We start from the raw sequence: 24,609 nt of genomic DNA on the forward strand, positions 1-24,609 counted from the left end.
TGCAAATGATCCTCCTAAGATCCAGCTAAATGCGTGAGTTTTTGTCTGGCCTAGCTGTATACGGTGTCAAGTGAACGTTGTGCCCCCTGCTTTAAATATTGCCTCCCGTGTGGCGGAATGTACCGAGTAGAATAATATCAAAGATCTGAGAAACAAAGGGAAGTAAGCTAGCGCTCTAAATGCGTACGACATGAGCTTCGTTTGATTAGGATTTTAAAATCATGTCAAATGAACGTGTGTGCATGTAACGCACAGCTGTAGAAAGAACGATTGAATAAGTCACATAATTACATGTATACCATTTTGGATTAGTCACAGCTGAACAAGTCTTCCAGAGATGTATACCGTGGACATGTACACATGATGTTTAGCGGTATAGCTATCAGCGGCATAGTTCAAGTATCTTTCCAGCTGGCAGTAAATAGAATATAAACTTATAACGTCTAAACAAATATATGTAGAAAGTAAAACACAACGAAACCAAAACGTTTTCAGCAAACGAACACAATAAACGATGTTTATTTCAACCCGATGTTGCTTTCACTATTAAAATGAAGGGGATGTGGGCGTCGATGTCGATAGTTTCATATCCGTAGCTAGCTATTTGTGGTGGAGATACGAGTACTTTTACTAGTCATCTGATTATTCAATTGAATTTATGTGCGTGAAACCCCAGTCATCTATCTCTTTACATCAGACTGCACGTGCAAGAGCTGTATTGACAAACATCAGCTTTCAGTTTCCGAGGTAAGATAGCAAAGGTGATCGGATTAATCATTGGTTTCGTGACTGGTACACGGGCAATGGGTCTGTTCATGGCTAAAAAAAAAAAAAAAGCACGAATATATATTGACATTTTCTGAGTGGAGAAATGCTGCAAACAATCTTAAAAAAAAAGTTGACTGAGTTTGGACGAGCGTTTCGTGAACGTCTGTAGATACTACTTCTTGGCACACTCGGGTGTCTTTATGCCGCTAGCGAACTGTCAATTTGTGAATACAGTACAGTTACATTATTTTAGGCACTATTCGTTTTTAAACAAAGAAACAAAACCACTCAATTATTAACAGGCGACTGTTGACAGGTTTTCCCCGGGGATCTAATTTGTGTCAGCACCGGTAATCGTTTTACTATGACCGTAGGTGCGAGAAACGAGCGGCCAACGCCGTTCGTCTCAGGCCTTTTGCGGTCTCTTTACAACGTGCGTTGAACAGCACCGGCAGTGTTCACGTCTGACACCGTTTTTGCCTGACAGTTATTGGTCGTGCAAGACGGGGGGGGGGGGGGGGGGGGGGGGGGGGGGGGGGGGGGGGGGGGGGGGGGGGGGGGGGGGGTGAGGGTCTGTGGGAAGGAATTGTGCTGCCAGCACTTCGGGGTGTCCATGGGGGGGACACACATGCCATTGCTTAACTCTACAGGCAAAGGTAAGAATTGGTCCTGATTTGTACTGGATTTTTCTCTCTCTAGGAATTGTTTTAATTTGATTAAGGGGGTTTGTGTTTTTTTCGTTTCCTAATTTCGATCTGCTACTGCTGCTGCTGCTGCTACTACTACTACTACTACTACTACTATTACTACTACTACTACTATTATTACAACTACTACTACTACTACTACTATTACTACTACTACTACCACTACTACATGTACTACACTTTTTATTTTTGTTGAAACGTAGTAGCCAATGCTCCGAACACTTACTTGCATGCTTACTGCCCGTTCTGCCGGTTGGCATGTAGGGCATCTCCGAAGGTACTTTAGCATTACGTTTAAAAACAAAAAGAGAAAAAAAAAGAAGAAACAATTCCGTTGTTGTTTAGGTGCTACAGTCCTTGTGTTGACACCATTTTAAAAAGCTGTCACTTACGTAGGTAATAAACAGTGTGGTACGGAATATCTGCATTAGATGTAACAGACTTCATGTTTTTTACGGGTTATGCGGATTATTTCAACGAGATATATAACAGACTTCGGTTACAGGATAGTTGGTGCCCTATGAGTGAATAGATTTGATGATCTGTAACTGACGTAGTAAGTTCACAATGTTGTTTCAATATCTTCAGTACACACTATCTTAACAAGATGAAGCAGACTTCGGTCACATACAAGTTTGAGCAAAGTGAGCATGCAAAGATTTTTTTTTTATAATACACATATATGTTACTGGCTGACGTTTTTTTTTAATGATCTGTAACAGATTGGTGTTACATGACACTTTGTGTTCTGTGAATGAGGAACCTTTTTTTTAATTTTTTTTAGCTGCGACAGAGTGACGTAAAAAAAAGTACAGGTTGCAGGATAGGTGGTAGGTTCCTTGTGAAGAACAGTGATGTAACTGACTGGCTTCTTATGGCGTAGCCTTAGTGTCATACTTAGTGTCATACTTAGTGTCATACTTAGTGTCATACTTAGTGTCATACTTAGTGTCATACTTAGTGTCATACTTAGTGTCATACTTAGTGTCATACTTAGTGTCATACTTACAGAACGGGAGAGAACCATAATGTCGCAGTACAAAAGGTCGAGAACATTTAGTCGAGGGTCAAAACGTAGAGGGTGACAAAAAGGTCGAGTGCGACAAAAAAGTCGACAGCAAAAAGTTGAGTGCGACAAAAGGTCGAGTGTGACAAAAAGTCGACAGCAAAAGGTTGAGTGCGACAAAAGGTTGAGCGCGACAAAAGGTCGAGGATTGAAAAGATAGCAGGGTGAAATATAAATATCTTCATCATACTGTTTATTGCTTCCACGAAGTCATTCCATGGCAGAGTTTAACCTCCACTTTTGTGTCACTAATAGGGGTATTTGAATTTAGTTTAAAACCCTACACTTCCACATTCTCTTTTTTGTCATATTTTGTTTGTTTCTCATTGACCAATACGATGCTTCTTGTCGCTCTTGCTCATAGAGTTTGTAAAAGTGTCAGTACATTCCATTTCGTCCGGGACAAAACCGGGGAAAAACATCAATATGACACTAGGCGAAAGGTGAACTTTTTGGTTTAAACAATAGTGCATACCATTGAAATATTGAGAATTGTTTATTTATATCAATGCGGTTTTAAGATTGACAGTTGGTGTCAGTAAACGTTGGTTTGTGTGCCTTGTGTACAAGTCATTCCGAGAAAAACAAAGAAACGACCACGAAGAGACGGTGGCGTTCATGCGTGGAGAAAGGGGACTCGACATATGCAAACCTCGACCCTTTGTCGTACTCGACTTTTTGCTGTGTCGCACTTGAACTTTTGTCGCCTTCGACGTTTTGACGCTCGACCAATTGTCCTCGACCTTTTGTGCCTCGCACACCCTACGTTTTAAAGAACATAAATATAATGACCTGAAAATGTAAGTGCCAGAGCATTGTTTTTTTCCACTGAACTGGACACATTTTGTCATGAGCTGAAACTGACTTAGAAGTAATTCACAAGTGTCACGCGTGAGTTGTTCCCAGTGAAATGGGGGAAACATTCCGTGAGTTGTTCCTAGTGAAATGGGGGAAACATTCCGTGAGTTGTTCCTAGTGAAATGGGGGAAACATTCCGTGAGTTGTTCCCAGTGAAATGGGGGAAACATTCTGTGAGTTGTTCTCAGTGAAATGGGGGAAACATTCCGTGAGTTGTTCCCAGTGAAATGGGGGAAACATTCCGTGAGTTGTTCCTAGTGAAATGGGGGAAACATTCCGTGAGTTGTTCCTAGTGAAATGGGGGAAACATTCCGTGAGTTGTTCGCAGTAAAATGGGGGAAACATTCCGTGAGTTGTTCCTAGTGAAATGGGGGAAACATTCCGTGAGTTGTTCCTAGTGAAATGGGGGAAACATTCCGTGAGTTGTTCCTAGTGAAATGGGGGAAACATTCCGTGAGTTGTTCCTAGTGAAATGGGGGAAACATTCCGTGAGTTGTTCCTAGTGAAATGGGGGAATCATTCCGTGAGTTGTTCCTAGTGAAATGGGGGAAACATTCCGTGAGTTGTTCCTAGTGAAATGGGGGAAACATTCCGTGAGTTGTTCCCAGTGAAATGGGGGAAACATTCCGTGAGTTGTTCCTAGTGAAATGGGGGAAACATTCCGTGAGTTGTTCCTTGTGAAATGGGGGAAACATTCCGTGAGTTGTTCCTAGTGAAATGGGGGAAACATTCCGTGAGTTGTTCCTGGTGAAATGGGGAAACATTCCGTGAGTTGCAACTGGCCGGCAATACGCATGTGTTCGTGTTTTTCATGTGCCAAACCTGACGTGGAGATACATACGTGTGTTACTTATATAGAGAATACTACATGGCTTGTTGTGTCGTACCAGATTTACACGAGGTGGTTTGTTTAAAATATTGAACTGCGAGCGAAAGCGAGCTGTTCACTATTTGAAAAAGCAACAAGTAAACCTGGTTCGACACAGCAAGCAATGTAGTATTCTGTTTATCCTACATCTGTACTTACGTGCATTTGACTGAAAATGTCCTGCAGTCGAGGCAGCTAACTTGAAGACGCTTGTTTTGGAACCTCGAGCTCTTCTAAAGCCTCGTGCAATCTATTACGTCAAAGTAAAGAAACGTCACTCTGGGTGTTAGTTCTAAAAATTCATCGAGGGTGATTAGCGAGCGCAATTTTTTTTCTTCTATAATGACGTTTGTCTCGGTGACTTTGCCATAAGCAGTGGAAAAACAGGTCCCTGCCAGACTTGCTTGACATGACCTCATTTGCATGATATACACAAGTGTGATTTGAACGATTATTATCTCACGGGTGTCTCTCTCACGTATGTAGGATAAATGGTGTTTAGCGCTGGTTTGTTCGCTCCTTGTGAACAGGGAAGACTCAAGACTCAAAGACTCAAAATGTTTACTGTCCTCATAAAAACAAGGAAAATTGCCTTACAGTGTCAGGCGATCACAGACATGAAAACATCACATGTATTAAGAATTAGACGATTGCACTTAAAACTAATAACTCTAGCCCGCTTCATATTTGCTGTAAACTTAGAATTAGAATTGCATTAAAACGCATGTAAACATCCTGAGCGTCTCTCGCAGCACTCACACTTACAGACACACACACAGACACACACACAGACACACAGACACAGACACACAGACACAGACACACAGACACAGACAGACACAGACAGACACAGACAGACAGACACACACACACACACACACACACACACACACACACACACACACACACACACACACACACACACTCTCTCTCTCTCTCTCACTCGCCATCTCTCTCTATCTCAGTTTAACTAAAAACAATAAAATATATTCAGATTGAGTGGGTAATAATGGCACACAGGCATGATTTAAAAGATCATGAATAGATAACACATGCGCATGTATCGAGACCAAGAGCATTCTACAAACTCGTACGCACCCGCACACACACTTGTACACAAACACATACATACACACAGTCACACGATCACAACACACAAGCACACACGCACACACACATACACACACACACACACACACACACACACACACACACACACACACACACACAGACGCTCACACAGACACAGGCATACACACACACACACACTCACACCAGCGGATCAACATCCGCGCACCCACACATGCACCAAAGTGCCCATCGCTGCGGAGTTGGCGGCAAATCACACAGGCTGCTTCAGGTCGTGGCGTTGAGTAGCCTGACAGCAGAGGGCAAGTAGGAGTCCAGGAACCTGTTAGTGCGGCACTTGAAGGAGCGCAACCTCCTCGATGCTGATCGGGCTGGAGTCTGAGCTGTGAGGACGGGATGGAGAGGGTGAGATGGATCTGACCGGATCTTATTAAGCTTTCTGATGGCTGTCTTCTCGTAGATGGAGTTGATGCTTGGCAGTTCTTCTTTGATGATTCTTTCAGCAGTTCTGATAATTTTCCCCAGCTGATCAACATCCGTCTTCTTTGCGCTCCCAAGGAAGCATACGATGTTGTATAGCGTGACGCTCTGTACTACTGACTGAAAGAACAGTGACATGATTTTTTGGTCCACCCTGAATTTCTTCAGTTTTCTGAGGAAGAAGAGTCTCTGGTTGCCCTTTTTGCAGCAAGCGCGGATGTGTTCAGTCCAGTCCAGTTTATCATCAATTACCATGCCCAGGTACTTATACGACTTAACAGTCTCAACTGGTTGACCCTTGATGGTGATTGGTTGAAGTTCTGGCTTTTCTCTCCTGAAGTCGACAATGAGTTCTTTTGTTTTGGAGACGTTTAGGTCTAGGTAGTTTCTGTCACACCACCCCACAAGCTCAGCGACCGAAAGACAGTCAGATCGAGATACAGAAAGACAGAGTCAGATCGAGATACAGAAAGACAGAGTGGGGGATTGGGGGGAAGGGACTGTGCGGGTGATTATTGGCAAGAGCAATAACTAGAAAGGTGGAAGTAGGGTAGGGGTTGAGATCAATAACCGGACACACGGTACCATTCGCAGTGAGAGAGATTATGCTGTGCAAGTACATTTCAATGAGCAGAATGGACCGGATCGGATAGTGGTTATACTGGTAGAGTCCGCTTTTGGGTGCACGGTGAGCCCTCCAACGGTTTTGGCGACCTTGCCCGAACTGTTTTCTCTGCTGCCAGCATCACGCGTCGGTTCTAAGTCTCATGTATCACCCCTGACAAGGCAGCAGCTGGTCTATTTTCTTATTTTAAATTTCAATTATATCTTTTACGTTATTTCCGTATGGACCAATGGCAATTCCATGTTGCATTTTGCAGCAGTCGTGTAAACAGATGTTGCATTTTGCAGCAGTCGTGCAAACAGATGTTGCATTTTGCAGCAGTCGTGTAAACAGATGTTGCATTTTGCAGCAGTCGTGTAAACAGATGTTGCATTTTGCAGCAGTCGTGTAAACAGATGTTGCATTTTGCAGCAGTCGTGTAAACAGATGTTGCCATTTTGCTAATCGTACTTGCACAGCATAATCTCTCTCACTGCGAATGGTACCGTGTGTCCGGTTATTGATCTCAACCCCCTATCTCGATCTGACTCTGTCTTTCTGTATCTCGATCTGACTCTGTCTTTCTGTACTGATCTCAATCTGACTCTGTCTTTCTGTATCTCGATCTGACTCTATCTTTCTGTATCTCGATCTGACTCTGTCTTTCTGTATCTCGATCTGACTCTCTGTCTTTCTGTATCACGATCTGACTCTGTCTTTCTGTATCTCGATCTGACTCTCTGTCTTTCTGTATCTCGATCTGACTCTGTCTTTCTGTATCTCAATCTGACTCTGTCTTTCTGTATCTCGATCTGACTCTATCTTTCTGTATCTCGATCTGACTCTGTCTTTCTGTATCTCGATCTGACTCTCTGTCTTTCTGTATCTCGATCTGACTCTGTCTTTCTGTATCTCGATCTGACTCTGTCTTTGGTTTAAACAAGTTTATTCAGTAAATTCCATTGGTACTATTACTGCATACATGAAATAAGGAACATGGAGCACAACAAGCTAAGCTTATGAGCGTACTCTTAAAAGCAAATGAAATTTGGCGGACGATTTTAATATAACAAATTTGAAATAATGTCAAAATAATAATGGTAAATTATGGTAGACAAACATGTAACAATAAAAGTGAAAACAAAACCAACAAAAAACAACAAACAAAAAAACCAATGCTAAACTAACAACAGTACTCACACGCGCTCGCACACTCACTCGCACACACACGCATACAATGACTTCCACATGGTTGAAAATAGAATACTACCAGAACAAAGAAATGTAAACAGTACTGCACATGTGGATGAGATAAATGCATTCATTATTCAAAACGTTTGCTTAATAAGATAAACCTGAATAACTGGTCAAATATCAATGCATTTTCGCTGTCTGACTTGTCTCTATTGCCATACAGAAAATCATCAGCGGTTAGCAAATCATAGTTGGGCAGTGTTGACAAGGTGACTTCACGTATTTGAAGAGATAAGGGGCAATGAAAAATATAGTGCTCCGCATTTTCAACAGGATAACCACAAGTGCATGACGGGTCGGGAATTAAATGTCTGTCAAATAGATCACTATTTAGATTGCTGATCCTCAATCTCAGTCTGCAATGGATAATTTCTGATTTTCGATCAGATGTGTATAGATACGAGGGAACAACAGAATCATCAGAACTAATACGTTTTTTAAATAACCCAATAGAATCAAGTTGTTTTACAGTATCTGGAAGCTCATTCCACAGGGAAGTCGAAGACAGAAAAAATGACTTTTTATACAATTCAGTTCGAGAGTGGGGAGTCTGTCTGTCAAGTGGTCTTCGTCTATGGTAAGGGTTCACAGAAGCAACGAGAGGAGGCAGACGTTCTAGTAAGTATGGTGGCACGCGTGCATTAACTAATTTGAAATACAAAATCAATTTGTGTCTTTTTCGCCTCTCCTTCAGTGTTGTAAATCCTGATTCATCGTACAATTTTTGGTGACTCGTGCCACGAACTGCACCTATAATGGTTCTTATGGCATCAAGATGCAAGTTTTCTAATAAAGTAGCTAATCTGTCAGAACAGTTATCCCAAATGACGTCAGAAAAATCAAAATGGGGAATAATAAAAGATTTATACATAAGTTCAAGTGCCTTTCGGCTAAGGCGATACTTATAGGACCGAAAACATGAGAGAAGAACACGTACTTTAGATATAATTGACTGAACATGTGATTCCCATTTGCAGTCGCTCTGAATCAGTACACCAAGATGTTTGTGAACGTGGTTTTCTCTCAGAACTGTTCCATCAAATACAAGAGGAAGGGTTTCAGGCATTCTATTTCCAGAAAAGGTCATCAAATCTGTTTTTAAATTATTGAAATTAACTTTCCATTTTTCCGCCCAGTGTGCAATTTTGGCTAAGTCTGCATTTAAGATCTGTGTCCGCGTGTTTGCATCATTTAGAGATAAATACAAACTGGTATCATCAGCAAAAAGTTTAATGACAGATTCGATATTAATGACAATATCGTTAATGTACACAAGGAACAACAAGGGCCCCAGAACAGAACCTTGGGGAACACCTGAACAAACACGTCCGTATGTCGATTTCCTGCCTTGGATAACAACGGCTTGTAACCTGCCTGTCAAATAATCTTCAAACCATTTTAATAAAACACCTCTTATGCCTATAGCATATAATTTATGCAACAAACCCTTGTGCCACACTCTGTCGAAGGCTTTTGATATATCACAGAAAACAGCCTGAGTCGTCAACTGCTTATCTAAGGATTGACAAAAATCGTCATACATACTCAACAACTGAAAGCTAGTTGAATCACCAGGAATAAACCCTGACTGAGAAACCGTTAATAAATCATTCTCTGTGAGATATCGAAAAACATGGGCTTGAACACATTTTTCCAATACTTTTCCAATGCAACTGAGTAATGAGATCGGACGATAGTTACTGCAGTGTTCTTTTTCACCTTTCTTATAAATGGGATTCACATGAGCTACTTTCCAAATTTTCGGAAACTTTCCCTCAGCCAACGATCTCTGGAAAAGGGTTGCAAGCGGATTTGAAATAATACAAGCAGCAAGTTTAAGAAGTTTATTGTGAACCAAATCAGGACCTACTGCTTTCCTAACATCGAGGTTGTTTAGAACAGCGTACACCATTTCGGTAGTTATCACGAGAGGACTAATGGAGATGGGCTCTTCTTCAACTGGTGGAATGTCATCATCATGACCTTGTATATGCGACTGTCGTAGAAATGCTTCATTAAAAATCTCGGCTTTGTCCTCTGCAGAGTAATACACAATTCCATTGCTTTCAATCGGCGGAATCTCATTTGTACTCATTCCTTTCTTTTTCAAAAAAGAGTTGACTACCTTCCACCAGTCTTTATTGCCAAAATTATGAGGTGACAATATTCTATTTTCTAGTTCCCTAATGTGCTCTTCTTTCCTTTTTCTTATAACATCAGTCAAATTATTTCTCAACCGTCGGAAAAGAGACCAGCACCATACAGTATCCAGACGTTTGGCTAATGCGTGAATATATTGCTTTTTCCTAATCAACTTTTTGATTTCCTCGGTGATCCATACAGCATCGTGTCCGTTCATTGTCACTACCTTTACAGGCATACATTCTTTAGCTATCATCATTAACTTATCGGAAAACATTTCAGCGGCGTCATCAATGGATTCTAAATTGACTATATTATTCCAATCTACACTTTCCATATCTTGCAACAACTTGTCAACATCGATTTTGGAATAATTATATAGTGTTCGTTTGAATGAACCACCCGACGGTAAGTCATAATTCAAATATACAAAAGGACACGAGTGGTCACTGCATACAGGTGGTAGAACACCAACTCTTTTTACCAAGTTAGGACACGGAGTTAATACCAGATCAATTATAGTTGACGAGGTATCGGTTATTCGAGTGGGTTCTGATATCAACTGAGATAAACTGTTTGTGTTCATAATTCCCGCAGATGAAACGGGGGGTTAACAGTACAATCAGCGTTGAGATCACCAAAGATAATAAACTTATGTGGGGTATTCATGGCAAGTTGAACGGAATCGTTGATAAGAAGCCAATGGTCGACGGTTGCACTCGGTGGTCTATAAAACACACCAACGAGAAGAGTATCTTGACCCAACTTAGTCTCAATCCAGATCGCTTCCAAATCAGGTATACACAAGTCGATCCTCGGTTTGCAAATCAAATTACTATTTACATAAACGGCTACGCCGCCGTGGGAATCCCCGGGCCTATCACGTCTAACTGGAGGGTGGTAACCTTTTAAGCAGATGCAGTCTTGGTCAACTTTGTCCGACAGCCAGGTCTCAGATACAGTTATTATATCAAACTTCCCCAATTCGGCCTCAAGGAACGGTGTCTTATATTGAAGACTGCGAGTGTTTACATGAACAATAGAGATCCCATCCCCTCGGGTTGTGCTTGGTCCAGGATTAGGATGGATATCACCACACATAAACAACAATAAGCAAATTGCAATAGATATGGTTTGAGATGTAAAATTCACAGAATCAGCACAAAAAATGAGTGAGGTGGCATATTTCCACATCGAACCAGCAAAGTTCACAGCAATGTCGTAACAACACGTTGGGTCGTTACGAGTAAGCTTCCGGGCAGGAAATAAAAACAAAAACAACGCAAGAGACAAGCCAGCTGAGCACTACCACGAACGAGAATAATCATAAGCGACTGGATATTTCCCTTGTTAAGAAAAGATAGTTTATACACAGATAGCGCTGACGCAACAGGGAGATAACTTCCCACACTGGCTCTGTATTGAGACAGACTACACCCACCCATCTAGGTCACAGCTCGTTGCAAAAAATCAAACAAGGCAGAGCCAAGGGTGTGAGACAATCTCCCCGACACGTGCGCCCCATCCTTTTGCATCAGGCATGAAGTCATTGTGGACAACAACAAACAACAACAAGCAAACAAACCAACAATCAAACAGACACACAATCAACAACGTCGACAGTTAAAGTCAACAATCAAAAACAATCGAAAACAAAATATTTAGACACGCAGACTCTGTCTTTCTGTATCTCGATCTGACTCTCTGTCTTTCTGTATCACGATCTGACTCTCTGTCTTTCTGTATCACGATCTGACTCTGTCTTTCTGTATCTCGATCTGACTCTCTGTTTTTCTGTATCTCGATCTGACTCTCTGTATCTCGATCTGACTCTGTCTTTCTGTATCTCGATCTGACTCTGTCTTTCTGTATCTCGATCTGACTCTCTGTCTTTCTGTATTTCGATCTGACTCTGTGTCTTTCTGTATCTCGATCTGACTCTGTCTTTCTGTATCTCGATCTGACTCTCTGTCTTTCTGTATCTCGATCTGACTCTGTCTTTCTGTATCTCGATCTGACTCTGTCTTTCTGTATTTCGATCTGACTCTGTCTTTCTGTATCTCGATCTGACTCTCTGTCTTTCTGTATCTCGATCTGACTCTGTCTTTCTGTATTTCGATCTGACTCTGTCTTTCTGTATCTCGATCTGACTCTGTCTTTCTGTATCTCAATCTGACTCTGTCTTTCTGTATCACGATCTGACTCTCTGTCTTTCTGTACTCACGATCTGACTCTCTGTTTTTCTGTATCTCGATCTGACTCTCTGTATCTCGATCTGACTCTGTCTTTCTGTATCTCGATCTGACTCTGTCTTTCTGTATTTCGATCTGACTCTCTGTCTTTCTGTATCACGATCTGACTCTCTGTCTTTCTGTATCACGATCTGACTCTCTGTCTTTCTGCATCTCGATCTGACTCTGTCTTTCTGTATCTCGATCTGACTCTGTCTTTCTGCATCTCGATCTGACTCTGTCTTTCTGTATCTCGATCTGACTCTGTCTTTCTGTATCTCGATCTGACTCTGTCTTTCTGTATTTCGATCTGACTCTGTCTTTCTGTATCTCAATCTGACTCTGTCTTTCTGTATCTCGATCTGACTCTGTCTTTCTGTATTTCGATCTGACTCTGTCTTTCTGTATTTCGATCTGACTCTCTGTCTTTCTGTATCTCGATCTGACTCTGTCTTTCTGTATCTCGATCTGACTCTCTGTTTTTCTGTATCTCGATCTGACTCTCTGTCTTTCTGTATCTTGATCTGACTCTCTGTCTTTCTGTATCTCGATCTGACTCTGTTTTTCTGTATCTCGATCTGACTCTCTGTATCTCGATCTGACTCTGTCTTTCTGTATCTCGATCTGACTCTGTCTTTCTGTATTTCGATCTGACTCTGTCTTTCTGTATCTCAATCTGACTCTGTCTTTCTGTATCTCGATCTGACTCTATCTTTCTGTATTTCGATCTGACTCTGTCTTTCTGTATCTCGATCTGACTCTCTGTCTTTCTGTATCTCGATCTGACTCTGTCTTTCTGTATTTCGATCTGACTCTCTGTCTTTCTGTATCTCGATCTGACTCTGTCTTTCTGTATCTCAATCTGACTCTGTCTTTCTGTATCTCGATCTGACTCTATCTTTCTGTATCTCGATCTGACTCTGTCTTTATGTATCTCGATCTGACTCTCTGTCTTTCTGTATCTCGATCTGACTCTGTCTTTCTGTATCTCGATCTGACTCTCTGTCTTTCTGTATCACGATCTGACTCTCTGTCTTTCTGTATCACGATCTGACTCTCTGTCTTTCTGTATCACGATCTGCCTCTGTTTTTCTGTATCTCGATCTGACTCTGTCTTTCTGTATCTCGATCTGACTCTGTCTTTCTGTATCTCGATCTGACTCTCTGTCTTTCTGTATCTCGATCTGACTCTGTCTTTCTGTATCTCGATCTGACTCTCTGTCTTTCTGTATCACGATCTGACTCTGTCTTTCTGTGTCTCGATCTGACTCTGTCTTTCTGTATCTCGATCTGACTCTGTCTTTCTGTATCTCGATCTGACTCTGTCTTTCTGTATCTCGATCTGACTCTCTGTTTTTCTGTATCTCGATCTGACTCTGTCTTTCTGTATCTCGATCTGACTCTCTGTCTTTCTGTATCTTGATCTGACTCTCTGTCTTTCTGTATCTCGATCTGACTCTCTGTCTTTCTGTATCTCGATCTGACTCTGTCTTTCTGTATCTCGATCTGACTCTGTCTTTCTGTATCTCGATCTGACTCTGTCTTTCTGTATCTCGATCTGACTCTCTGTCTTTCTGTATCTCGATCTGACTCTCTGTCTTTCTGTATCTCGATCTGACTCTGTCTTTCTGTATCTCGATCTGACTCTGTCTTTCTGTATCTCGATCTGACTCTCTGTCTTTCTGTATCTCGATCTGACTCTCTGTCTTTCTGTATCTCGATCTGACTCTCTGTCTTTCTGTATCTCGATCTGACTCTCTGTCTTTCTGTATCACGATCTGACTCTGTCTTTCTGTGTCTCGATCTGACTCTGTCTTTCTGTATCTCGATCTGACTCTGTCTTTCTGTATCTCGATCTGACTCTCTGTCTTTCTGTATCTCGATCTGACTCTCTGTCTTTCTGTATCTCGATCTGACTCTGTCTTTCTGTATCTCGATCTGACTCTGTCTTTCTGTATCTCGATCTGACTCTGTCTTTCTGTATCTCGATCTGACTCTGTCTTTCTGTATCTCGATCTGACTCTCTGTCTTTCTGTATCTCGATCTGACTCTGTCTTTCTGTATCTCGATCTGACTCTGTCTTTCTGTATCTCGATCTGACTCTCTGTCTTTCTGTACTCACGATCTGACTCTCTGTCTTTCTGTATCTCGATCTGACTCTGTCTTTCTGTATCTCGATCTGACTCTGTCTTTCTGTATCTCGATCTGACTCTGTCTTTCTGTATCTCGATCTGACTCTCTGTCTTTCCCTTTCTTGATCTGACTCTCTGTCTTTCTCTTTCTCTTTGTCTTTCTGTATTTATCTATTTGTGCCAGTTGTGAAAGTAAGCTTTCTGGTGCCCCTTGGAACTCTGTCTAATTCTCTTCTCTGTTCACTGGCTTAACTTGTTTAAGTCCAATAACTGTTTGCAGTGTTGACCCCACAGATCGTTTAATGCATAATTAATCAACATCGTCTTAAACATGTCAACATCTGTATTATTGTGCTTTCCGCCGCTTATAATATCTAATTCATTATCAAGTACACAATTAAAATCTCCACAGACAATTTTTTTCTCATCCATTCGCAGTTGGAGAGCAATTCGTAAAAAATCCTTTTCTCGTGAACTTCATTTGGACTGTGCACGTGAAAAATATACTTTATTTATTATTTTAACCACTATTGTAAAGGGATGTGTCCTTAGACAATTAAAGTGTTTTTGTGTGACAGTATGTTTGTCTTGTCTGTATGTCTGTCTCTCTCTTTGAAAAGAATTATCATCGTATTCCTTGTTAAATAAAGTTCATTGGAGGTCAGCTGAGGACAGTTGAGTTCAGTTGAGTTTAGTTGAGCTCTCTCTCTCTCTCTCTCTCTCTCTCTCTCTCTCTCTCTCTCTCTCTCTCTCTCTCTCTCTCTCTCTCTCTCTCTCTCTCTCTCTCTCTTTATCTAACATAATATTCTAACATTTTTAAAACATATTATCATTAGATTAGTCCCTTTCATGGGCAAGGGCTTGATGTAAAAGGCACCTGTTTGCTTATGCCATTACCCTCGTTAAAACATAATTTGTCTCGTCTTGTCTTGTCTTGTCTTGTCACGTCTCTCTCTCTCTCTCTCTCTCTCTCTCTCTCTCTCTCTCTCTCTCTCTCTCTCTCTCTCTCTCTCTCTCTCTCTCTCTCTCTCTCTCTCTCTCTCTCTCTCCCTCTATCCATGGAGAATTGCTTTGTTTGTTTGATCTTAACAAGGACACGTTGTAAAAATTAGAGGCATAATTATAGCCTTTAAATCGTATTCCTTGTTAAATAAAGTTCAGTTGAGTTCAGTTGAATTCTCTCTCTTTCTCTCTCTCAATTGTTCTCTCCCTCTCTCTATCTCTCCCTCTCTCCTCCATCTCTTTCTCTCCCTCCCCCCTCTCTCTGCCCCCTCTCTCTCCCCTCTCTCTCTCTCCATTTCTCTCTTTCCCTTGCTCTCTCCCTCTTTCCCCCTATCCCCTTCTCTCTATCTCTCCCTCTCTCTCCTCCCCCTCTCTCCCCTCCTCCCCCTCCCCCTCCCCCTCTCTCCCCTCTCTCTCCCCCTCTCTCCCCTCTCTCTCCCCCTCCCCCCTCTCTCTCTCTCTCTCTCTCTCTCTCTCTCTGTCTCTCTGTCTCTCTCTCTCTCTCTCTCAATCTCTATCTGCGCAGGTTTTGTATCTCTACAAGAGTAACTACATTAGAAACCCAGATCAAAAACACATACGTTCGTGACAGTGAGAGTGTAGCAAGGTTCAGTGTCTTATAGTATTCACACTGCCGTATACGGCGCCTCCTACAATGGTACCGTCACTTTCCAACCCGCTACAGACACCAGGCGGAATATGTTACATCAATCTTTTCACCGCTCCAAAGAGCTTCACCAATACTCCGCTTTTCAAAAGAGTTCGTAAGTTCCTGGCACTTACTATACGCTTGGGGCGAAAGTTATTACCTTTTCTTGAAAAGCTTACTGCCACCTTCGTGGCTGGGAGCAGCCAACAATGATGTTTACAACATTCAAACCGAGTTTTGGAACGAAATACGTGGGGCAGATGAAAAGGCTTGACACTTTCAAGCGGTTGTGTACATTGTGCGGACGGGAGAGCGACTACCAGCTGATTTGCTCTACACAGGTCCGTAGGGTCTGTTCACGTTGCTGGCACAGACATTCATTGTGTGGTAGCTTTAAGAAAAAAAAATCCGGACTCTGGTGTTGTCTTGTAGAAAATTGCAGTGCAAACGATCGTGTGAATCTTGCGCAGAAGTTCTTAGAACAGACAAATATAACACATCTTGTCATCGTGGAAGTCGATCAGGAAGTTTGACGGAAAACGCTGCATCATAATACGTTTGATATCAAGTACTAAAAGGCTTGAATACATATCGCATAGAACTCTGGAGTAGTCATGAAATCTGTGAGTTCCAGCTGTCGATTGTTTGTACTATATATTTTTTTGAATAACTCACAATTCATTTTGTAACCAAGAAGATTATATCTCACACAAAAAGATGTCGAACGTGTATATTAATAATGTTTTTATCGGTCCTCGAACAGTATTTCGCAATTGTTTCGTACCTTAATCAACCTAAGTCAACGGCTGCGTCGGAAAGAGATTAACACGTGACGATATTCTCCTTTATGGCAGAACTTGAACAAAGGATTGTTTTTCAACAAGCCCTGTGTTCCACAGCACGTAAAATATCGGAGGTAAAGTGCCTCCTCCCCCCCCCCCCCCCCCCAAAAATAAAAAAACCCAACAACAACCCACACACACAAGAAAACACAAATCACCTAACAAACAGAACCCCAAAAAAGAAAAAAAAATACACACGCATAAAATCAGAGGTAAAATGCCTCCTGATACCCGCCCCCCCCCCCCCCCTCCAGTAAAATAAAAACCAACAACAAAAACAACAACAAACAAACACAGAAAAACACCACAACAACACCTAACAAACAAACAAACACACAAAAAAGAACAAACACACTCCATGCAAATTGTTGAGCAAAGAGGAATCAAAACGTACAAATGTATATACTATATAAATTATATATAACAGCGTTCATACTCAAAACGTAGCCCTATGAACCCTACCTGCCTTTGTTAATTCAGACACTGTTCGCCGTTGTGAGCGCCTTTGTTAATTTGGACACTGTTCGCCGTTGTGAGCGCCTTTGTTCATTTGGACACTGTTCGTATTTGTGAGCGCTGGGCTTTGTGAGAGTCACAAGCTCTCTACTTTCGACTAAACTTTTTTTTAAAGTTGTTTTGTGTGACCGACTCACCAAGAGAAAATAAAAAAACATACCATCAGGCAATGACAAAGAACGATATATATATATATGTATGTGTGTGTAACACTGTTGTTGTATTTCATTTTGAAAAGTCGGTTAAGGAGTGCACTGGTTTGCTCATTGACTTACTTTGACTTATTCCTGTAGACTCCCTGTGGAGCATAGGGCCGCAACAACTCCTCGCCAACGCACCCGGTTCTGGGCAGCTCCTTTGGTTTGCTCATTACTATCAACGTTTTGATAATGTTCCACTACTTTGTTGGAACCTTTGTTCATTTCTTGGATCTCTTTGTTACTCGTTTGCTTACCTTACCCACTCTGTTCAGTTTTGACCCACTGTTGGTCTCATTTGCTTGTGTCTCTTTGGTGTGAAGCCGAAACCTAGGACAGAGTAAAATTGTAATCATGGTATCAACAGAATTGTAAACTATACTTCTCTTTTTCACCCCTTGTTCGGCCTACTGTGAATAAGTCTGACAGGGGTAAAGTTCGTATGTGTTACAGCAGTTCTTGTCCTTTCAGTGCCCATAGCGTTAAGGCGCCATTAATTGTGTGTGTTCTGTTGGCGGGAAGATAAACTCGCAGACATGTTGGTAGTGGAAACTGTCCCTGAGGCTTCAAGTGAAGAAAGGGCAGTGTGCTAAGCTCGGTATTGGTAAATTGCAGTAGCAGGTCGGTGAAAAGGCATGTATATGTGCTCTTTGGTGAGTATTTTTCTTTTCATCTGAGACAAATTGTATTAGTTGTGCATATCGTGTTGTGTTTTTGATTGAACTTATAAACTGAACTTGTAAAGCGCTTCGAGCTGTGGAGAAACGCTATATAAATGTCCATTATTATTATTATTATTATTATTATTTTAAAAGCTCATGTGTGGCTTATAGTTATAGCACTGCACAGTGTGTGTTCTGTGAGGTCGCCGATACCGGCACGGTTGGCCTAGTGGTAAGGCGTCCGCCCCGTGATCGGGAGGTCGTGGGTTCGAACCCCGGCCGGGTCATACCTAAGACTTTAAAATTGGCAGTCTAGTGGCTGCTCCGCCTGGCGTCTGGCATTATGGGGTTAGTGCTAGGACTGGTTGGTCCGGTGTCAGAATAATGTGACTGGGTGAGACATGAAGTCTGTGCTGCGACTTCTGTCTTGTGTGTGGCGCACGTTATATGTCAAAGCAGCACCGCCCTGGTATGGCCCTTCGTGGTCGGCTTGGCGTTAAGTAAACAAACAAACTTACATCCGATAACCTACACAGCTGTTCACACTGTGCCAGTCATCATACAAAAAACAAGAATTGTATGTTATTGGAATGTTTAATTTTATACAAAAAACAAGAATTATATGTTATTGGAATGTTTAATTTCATACAAAAAACAAGAATTATATGTTATTGGAATGTTTAATTTCATACAAAAAACAAGAATTATATGTTATTGGAATGTTTAATTTCATACACAAAACAAGAATTATATGTTATTGGAATGTTTAATTTCATACACAAAACAAGAATTGTATGTTAATCATATTGGAACGTGTAATTATTGACAAAACAAAACGTTAAATTTACAGTACGTCGACCCACTGGTCTTTGAAGCAGAGAGACAGACAGACAGACAGACAGACAGACAGACAGACAGACAGACAGACAGACAGACAGACAGACAGACAGACACTGATGGTACAAATAATGAAACTTATCTCAAAATCATCCAGGGATCTGGCATGCAAGATGGCGGCGAGGTAATCATCAGACAGCTTGCTGCATTCCTTCCGTGTAAGTGATGATGTTCACCACTGTAGGTTTGTCAAACTGAGAAAACGGCGCTCCAATAAAGAAAAGACAGTATTTGCAATAAACGTTCTTGTGTTGATTTGTTTCAGAGTGTCGAGCAGGAAGAACGCTGACACCCACCTGTAAGCAAATGGAATCTACTCGCCTTGAAGCATGCGGCTACCTGTAACCCCTGCAGGGAGCTTCGTCGACACCAACCACAGTTTCTGTAAGCAGCATCAGCGTCTGTTACAAGCAAGCTGCAAGCAGCAAGAAGAGCAAATACGCTCATCAAAACCTGGTTTGGAAGCGTATTACCACGAGATGTTCCATATTGACCACTGATGCCATTGAGGATAACTATTCTCAGTTTCATTCACTATTCAAGGGCTCCACCAAGACAACTGCTAACAGCACACCAGACATGCTCCTAAAGCCAGAGCCTTTCACAGAGCATTGCATCAGTTAGACAGGCAAGTCACTTGCACCCAGAGAGCTAACAACAGTGATCCAGCCAGGCTGCGAAAGCCACTGCCCTCCACATAGCATCGCATCAGTGAGACGGCCAAGCCACTGCCCTCCACATAGCATCGCATCAGTGAGACGGCCAAGCCACTGCCCTCCACATAGCATCGCATCAGTGAGACGGCCAAGCCACTTGCACCGTGAAAACTAACAACTCAAGACACACTATGAAAGCCACTGCCCTCCACATAGCATCGCATCAGTGAGACGGCCAAGCCACTTGCACCGTGACAACTAACAACTCAAGACACACTATGAAAGCCACTGCCCTCCACATAGCATCGCATCAGTGAGACGGCCAAGCCACTTGCACCGTGACAACTAACAACTCAAGACACACTATTAAAGACAGAGTCGTCCACATAGCATCGCATCAGCCAGACTGCTAAGCCACTTGCACCCAGACAACTAACAACAATTGTGAACCAAAGGCGCCCTCTGAAACCCAGTGTCCTCGACACAGCACCGTATCAATTAGACGGCCAAGCCAGTCGCACTCAGACGACTACCAGCAACATCACATCAGGCGGGCTCTGCACCTTCCACACAACATCGCCTGAGTCAGACTGCCAAGCCACTGGCACCCAGACAACTAACAACAAATCCTCACACACTCTAAAACAAGAACTTTTCACACAGCCTCGCGAGTGAGACTACCAAGATGGCGGGACGGCGGGGCGGCCCCAGCGTGCACCACAGCATGCAGCGTAACAGCAACCGCGCCGAGTTCAAGGACGCGATGCTGCGCGTCAACCAGCGGCAGGAGAACCGCCTGGCCTTGGAGCTCGAGCAGTGGGAGCGCGCGCAGCGCATGGTGGCCAAGGGGCTGGACAAGGAGAGCCAGTGGTTCAAACAGCGGCAGGCAGTCGGCCCCGCCAAGCACCGCAAGCGGCCCTCCCTGACCGGCGACCATAGCAGCGAGGTCAGGCTCATCCCGGACTACCACTTCAACAGGGCCTACACCAACCTTGGCACCTCCACCACCACCAACAACGACCACAATGCGGAGGACGTGGCTGACGGAGGGGAGGAGCTAGGAGGGGACAGGAAGAGTGTCGCGCGCGGGAAGAGCGGGGCTGGTGGGAAGGAGGAGGAGCGGAAGAAAGGCGGGGCTAAACACAGCGAACCCAGCAAGACGCCGCACGGTGCTCACCACAAGGCAACCAAACACCAACGTGACCGCCCCGCGCATGACGAAGACGGCGCCCAGCCCAAACATGACGACGGTGATGACGTCAGCAAATCGACGAGTGACGTCACGAAGGGTAAGGGTGACGACAGCAAGCCCCAGAAGCTGACAGAAGCAGCGCTGCAGAGCCTCAACATAACGACAGCAGAGAGACCCGGCGACAGTCCTACTAAACCCTCTGCAACCACCACCGCTGATCTTCAGCCCACAACAGCACCACTGGCCGCGGGAGGGGCGGTAATGACGTCAGAGGCTGATGGGATGATGTACGGGTACCCCCCGGAAGGACGGCGTCGCTCGGGCAACGTGTGGGACTCGCTCAGCATGCCCAAGAACCAGTCCCAGGTGCGCTCCGTCAGGGAGAGGCTGCAGCGAGAGTTCACTCAAATTCCGTCCTCCGCCGCCAGACGGGGCAGCGAGGGCAGGAGAGGCAGTGACACGAGGTTGACCAGTGCCACTACACGCAGACCGCCCAAACCTTCTTTCTAGGCTCATAATCATCGTCCTTTCCGAATTCCACATGTTGTGCTCTTCCTAGAATTGTGTGCATCTTTTAACGGCACTTTTCAAGAAATGACTTGACGACGAGTTGGTGGCAGTAAGTGAAGATTCCACAAGCTCCTACTACAGTTCTGCAAACCATAGGCTGGCACGTTTTCCCCCCTGATTTTACAATAGGCGGGGATATAGCTCAGTTGGTAGCGCGCTGGATTTGTATTCAGTTGGCCGCTGTCAGCGCGAGTTCGATCCCAGGTTCGGCGGAAATTTATTTCACAGAGTCAACTTTGTGTGCAGACTCTCTTCGGTGTCCGAACCACCCCCCCGTGTATACTACATTGGGTGTGCACGTTAAAGATCCCACGATTGACAAAAGGGTCTTTCCTGGCAAAATTGCTTAGGCACAGTTAATAATTGTCTACCATACCCGTGTGACTTGGAATAAGGCCGTGAAAGGTAAATATGCGCCGACATGGCTGCAATCTACTGGCCGTATAAAATTTCATCTCACACGGCATCACTGCAGAGCGCCTAGAACTGTACCCACGGAATATGCGCGATATAAGCCTCATTGATTGATTGATTGATTGTGACACGGAGACCGCTGAAAGACTTCACTTTAAGCCTGGTATTATTTGGCGAAATCGACGTCGCAAAGCTCGCTGCATGAAGCTTTTGCACTGAATTTTCAATAAAAAGACTTTGCGATGTCTTCGCGAAGTGTACTTAGGGCTGAATTAAGGACAGCCTTTAGAACTGTACACGTTCTAAGTATGTTTCTGTGAATTTGCGAGAGGCCTGTGTTGTAGAGTTAGGACAGCCTCAAGCATTTCTTTCCAAGGCTAGGGCTGTGAATGGAGATTCTTCAAGTCTTTTTTGAGCATGCGCTCACCCGCAATTTCGCTGGTACGACTCGCCTTGCAATATGAACGTGGCACCGATACTACAAGAATATTGGGCTGCCCCTTTCTACAACTGCGTGCACCTCATCTTGAATTTAACAGAAACAAATTTGCACCTGTTTCGGCTAGCCATATCTGTTGAAGGGACGTTAAAAACTTGAACACACAATCAACCAACCTTGGTGTTTGCCTTGGTTGTAAGGTTGGCCTGTTGCCAGTACAAAGGCTGAGACCACGAAGACTTTCGCTCTGCAGGTTTTTCCTGGGTAGTTTTCGCTCACCTAAATCTGTGCTATATATGTATACGTATTACAAAGATCTCTTTCTAGGCTTCTTTGTGGGATGCGAGCACTCTTTTTCTGGTACTTTTCTCTTGCCTCACGTAAGGCAAAAAAGAGAAAAAAGTCTGTTTACGGTATCCCGACCGACCCTATGTTTTCGCGCGACCCTAGACTTTTTTTGGCATTTGGAAAAAAAAACACCAAAAAAAACCAAGTCTTTGTTTTTTGGCAAAATAACTTAAAAATATAGTTTTTGAGAAAAAAAATAAAAAAATAAGAAAAATAATCCCGACCTCCCGACCCTATTTTTTGTGTGCTTATGTTACCGTAAACAGATTATTATTTTTGTTTTGTTTTGGGGGGGGGGCCCTAATATCCTTGTGCTGTATCACTGAGATCTCCGGGGTACGGCTAAAGCGATGTGTACACTCTACAACTGCACTTCCCTCTCTCCGGCTTAAATTTCTTCAAGACTTCATAATCATCCAATGCTTATACATCTCGAATAACTTTTTTTGTTTACACTGCTGAGCTGAGAGTAATATGCACACTTTCTTTTCATTTTCCCTTAAAATAACGAATTTGCAGACGAATATCCACACGTATGTCTCACGACAACAGGGGAATTTACGTACTCTGATCTGTAATCTAGCTCATATAAGTATCTTTCTAGGCGCTCAAGAGCAAGAAAGTAGGCAGAAGTGAAAACAGTAACAAGAGTAAATGGATAATTTCATGTCTGCAGAGAATATCCAAAGTACCCAAAACACTGTAATCTAGCTCATAAAAGTATCTTTCTAGGCGCTCAAGAGCAAAAAGGTAGGAAGAAGCAAAAACAATATTAACAAGAGTAGATGGATCATTCCCAGTCTGCAGAGAATATCCAAATTGCTCCAAAAAACACAGCGTTCAGATTTTGAATAATTGAACGTCCAGAGAGTAATTTTCAGGCATTAATGCTGTGTGGTGACATCAATTCAAACCCCAACTCTGTAGCTGTTGGGGTGATTTGAGACAGGGTTTCTACTTTGGCTAGGAGTTCCCCGTTCGGCTGAGGCATGTTGTGTTGCCCTGCAAAGCACGCCCGTGTCAAGTGATATTCCAGACATGACATCTTGTGTAATCTGTTCTACATACCCAGCAGTGATAGCAGACCAAACCTGTATAAGGAGAAGTTAGTCTGTGTTTGTTCCTGTGTTTTACATATCTTCTGTGATAGGAGACCCCTAGACCTGCGATAGGAGTGCCTCGAATCATGTATGTGTGATTGTGTGCATTATATACTACCCTTGTTATAGTGATAGAATACAGGCGTGAAGGGTCCGAAATGTCGATTGTGTGTTATTGTAGCCTACTTGTATACCTTACAACAGTAAGTGGTAGACTTGTGTTGGGAACTATAACAATGTTTCATGAAAGGGATAGACACAAAAAGAGAGGCCCGGGAAAGAGATAGAGTATGTGTGTGTGTGTGTGTGTGTGTGTGTGTGTGTGTGTGTGTGTGTGTGTGTGTGTGTGTGTGTGTGTGTTGATATTAATGCAAGAATAACCCACCTGAGCACAAATCTCTCAGATAGCTGGTTACGTTTTTGTATAAATTAATACAATGGAGTTATGTCTTTGTTACATAGTAAGAATGGCGAACAACGGTCAATGTGTATTTGCTTGTGTGTGTGTGTGTGTGTGTGTGTGTGTGTGTGTGTGTGTGTGTGTGTGTGTGTGTATGTGTGTGTGTGTGCTTGTGTGTGTGTGTGTGTGTGCTTGTGTGTGTGTCACAGTGTTTGTGTGTGTGTATGTGTGTGCTTGTGTGTGTGTGTGTTTGAGCGTGTGTGTGAGCGTGTGTGTGTTTGTATGTGTGTGTATGTGTGTGTGTGTGTGTGTGTGTGTGTGTGTGTGTGTGTGTGTGTGTGTGTGTGTGTGTGTTTGAAATGAAAAAGAAAAAGTGACATGCACACACCTTCCAAGAAAAAAAACATCGATAATTTTGATGTTGAAATCGATAGTTCAATTCAAATCACGGTATATTCTGTAAGTGAACTCGTCAAGACTTTTAACGCTGTGCTCTGTGTAAGTATAAAGCACTTTCTACGTTGCT

At 43.0% G+C, this 24,609-nt stretch overlaps 1 protein-coding gene across 1 annotated transcript; it reads left to right on the forward strand.

Moving 5' to 3' along the window:
* The first annotated feature begins 1,330 nt into the window (after window positions 1-1,330).
* LOC138980445 (uncharacterized) lies at window positions 1,331-24,163 on the forward strand. The gene is made up of 2 exons (XM_070353325.1): window positions 1,331-1,424; window positions 19,230-24,163. The coding sequence occupies exon 2, from the start codon at window positions 20,306-20,308 to the stop codon at window positions 21,320-21,322; it is 1,017 nt and encodes a 338-aa protein (XP_070209426.1). The 5' UTR covers window positions 1,331-1,424; window positions 19,230-20,305; the 3' UTR covers window positions 21,323-24,163.
* The last annotated feature ends 446 nt before the right edge of the window (window positions 24,164-24,609 follow it).

This window comes from Littorina saxatilis, linkage group LG11 (genome assembly GCF_037325665.1).
Source record: "Littorina saxatilis isolate snail1 linkage group LG11, US_GU_Lsax_2.0, whole genome shotgun sequence".
Classification (NCBI taxonomy): Eukaryota; Metazoa; Mollusca; class Gastropoda; order Littorinimorpha; family Littorinidae; genus Littorina; species Littorina saxatilis.

Excerpts from the sequence above, each read along its gene's own strand:
- LOC138980445 (XM_070353325.1), top strand. The coding sequence starts at position 20,306 with ATGGCGGGACGGCGGGGCGGCCCCAGCGTGCACCACAGCATGCAGCGT.